The sequence below is a fragment of the Halyomorpha halys genome, unplaced genomic scaffold (genome assembly GCF_000696795.3).
Source record: "Halyomorpha halys isolate HHAL.00 unplaced genomic scaffold, Hhal_1.1 Scaffold278.1, whole genome shotgun sequence".
In the NCBI taxonomy this organism is placed as follows: Eukaryota; Metazoa; Arthropoda; class Insecta; order Hemiptera; family Pentatomidae; genus Halyomorpha; species Halyomorpha halys.
The window spans coordinates 421,890-422,556 of NW_027109219.1; the positions used below are offsets into that span (position 1 = coordinate 421,890).

The 667-nt window shown below is 29.5% G+C and overlaps 1 protein-coding gene across 1 annotated transcript in view; it reads left to right on the plus strand.

Moving 5' to 3' along the window:
* The window catches only part of LOC106680681 (mucin-2), an 18,148-nt gene extending 17,978 nt beyond the window's left edge, over positions 1-170 (plus strand). Inside the window, exon 5 of the mRNA XM_067047403.1 lies at positions 159-170. Within this exon, the coding sequence (XP_066903504.1) occupies positions 159-170 (12 nt within the window). The remainder of the gene's footprint in view (positions 1-158) is intronic.
* Positions 171-667: the final 497 nt, after the last annotated feature.

The window sequence follows — 667 nt, forward strand, 5'->3', positions numbered from 1 at the left end:
ACCATCTTCTCCTATTATATTATAAAATGTTGGAGTTTATGTCCATAGTTAAAATCCTCAAGAACAGCACAAGGGGTGATTTTTAGGACTATTGTACGAAAATAAATCATGAAACCGTATAATATTACTTCTAATTAATGACCTTGGTTTTTAAATAGACATTATATTGACTTAAACCACTTCATATATATTAAGATTTAATTAGTACTACCATTCTAAAAGTTTACAAATTGTTATCTCGTATCGAACAACATTACAATAGATGATTGGTATCGATATAGATGATAATCGATAGATCGATATACAGCAATGTAGTAAAATGTATAAGTGTAATAAAGATATGGTATAATATAAACTAAGAGGAAAGTGGAGACATCTCGATGAATGATGAACTATTTCAAATCTTCGCGACAAACGCTATCGTAATGCGAATTTCCAAAATAATTCTTATAGAAAAAAAGTGGTGGATTTTGGATTTGACTTTTCAGGATTTGAAGCGGTACAACTCTTCTATTTATGTTTAAGCAAACGGAAGCCAATGCTAATTCAGCTGACAGGTATTCATCAGGATTTCTGTGCATGAATAAGAATAGAAACATTTCTTTTGTTTACACGTGATAACCACCTAATACCAAATATTCTTATTATTCTAATCTTAAAAGCTTTT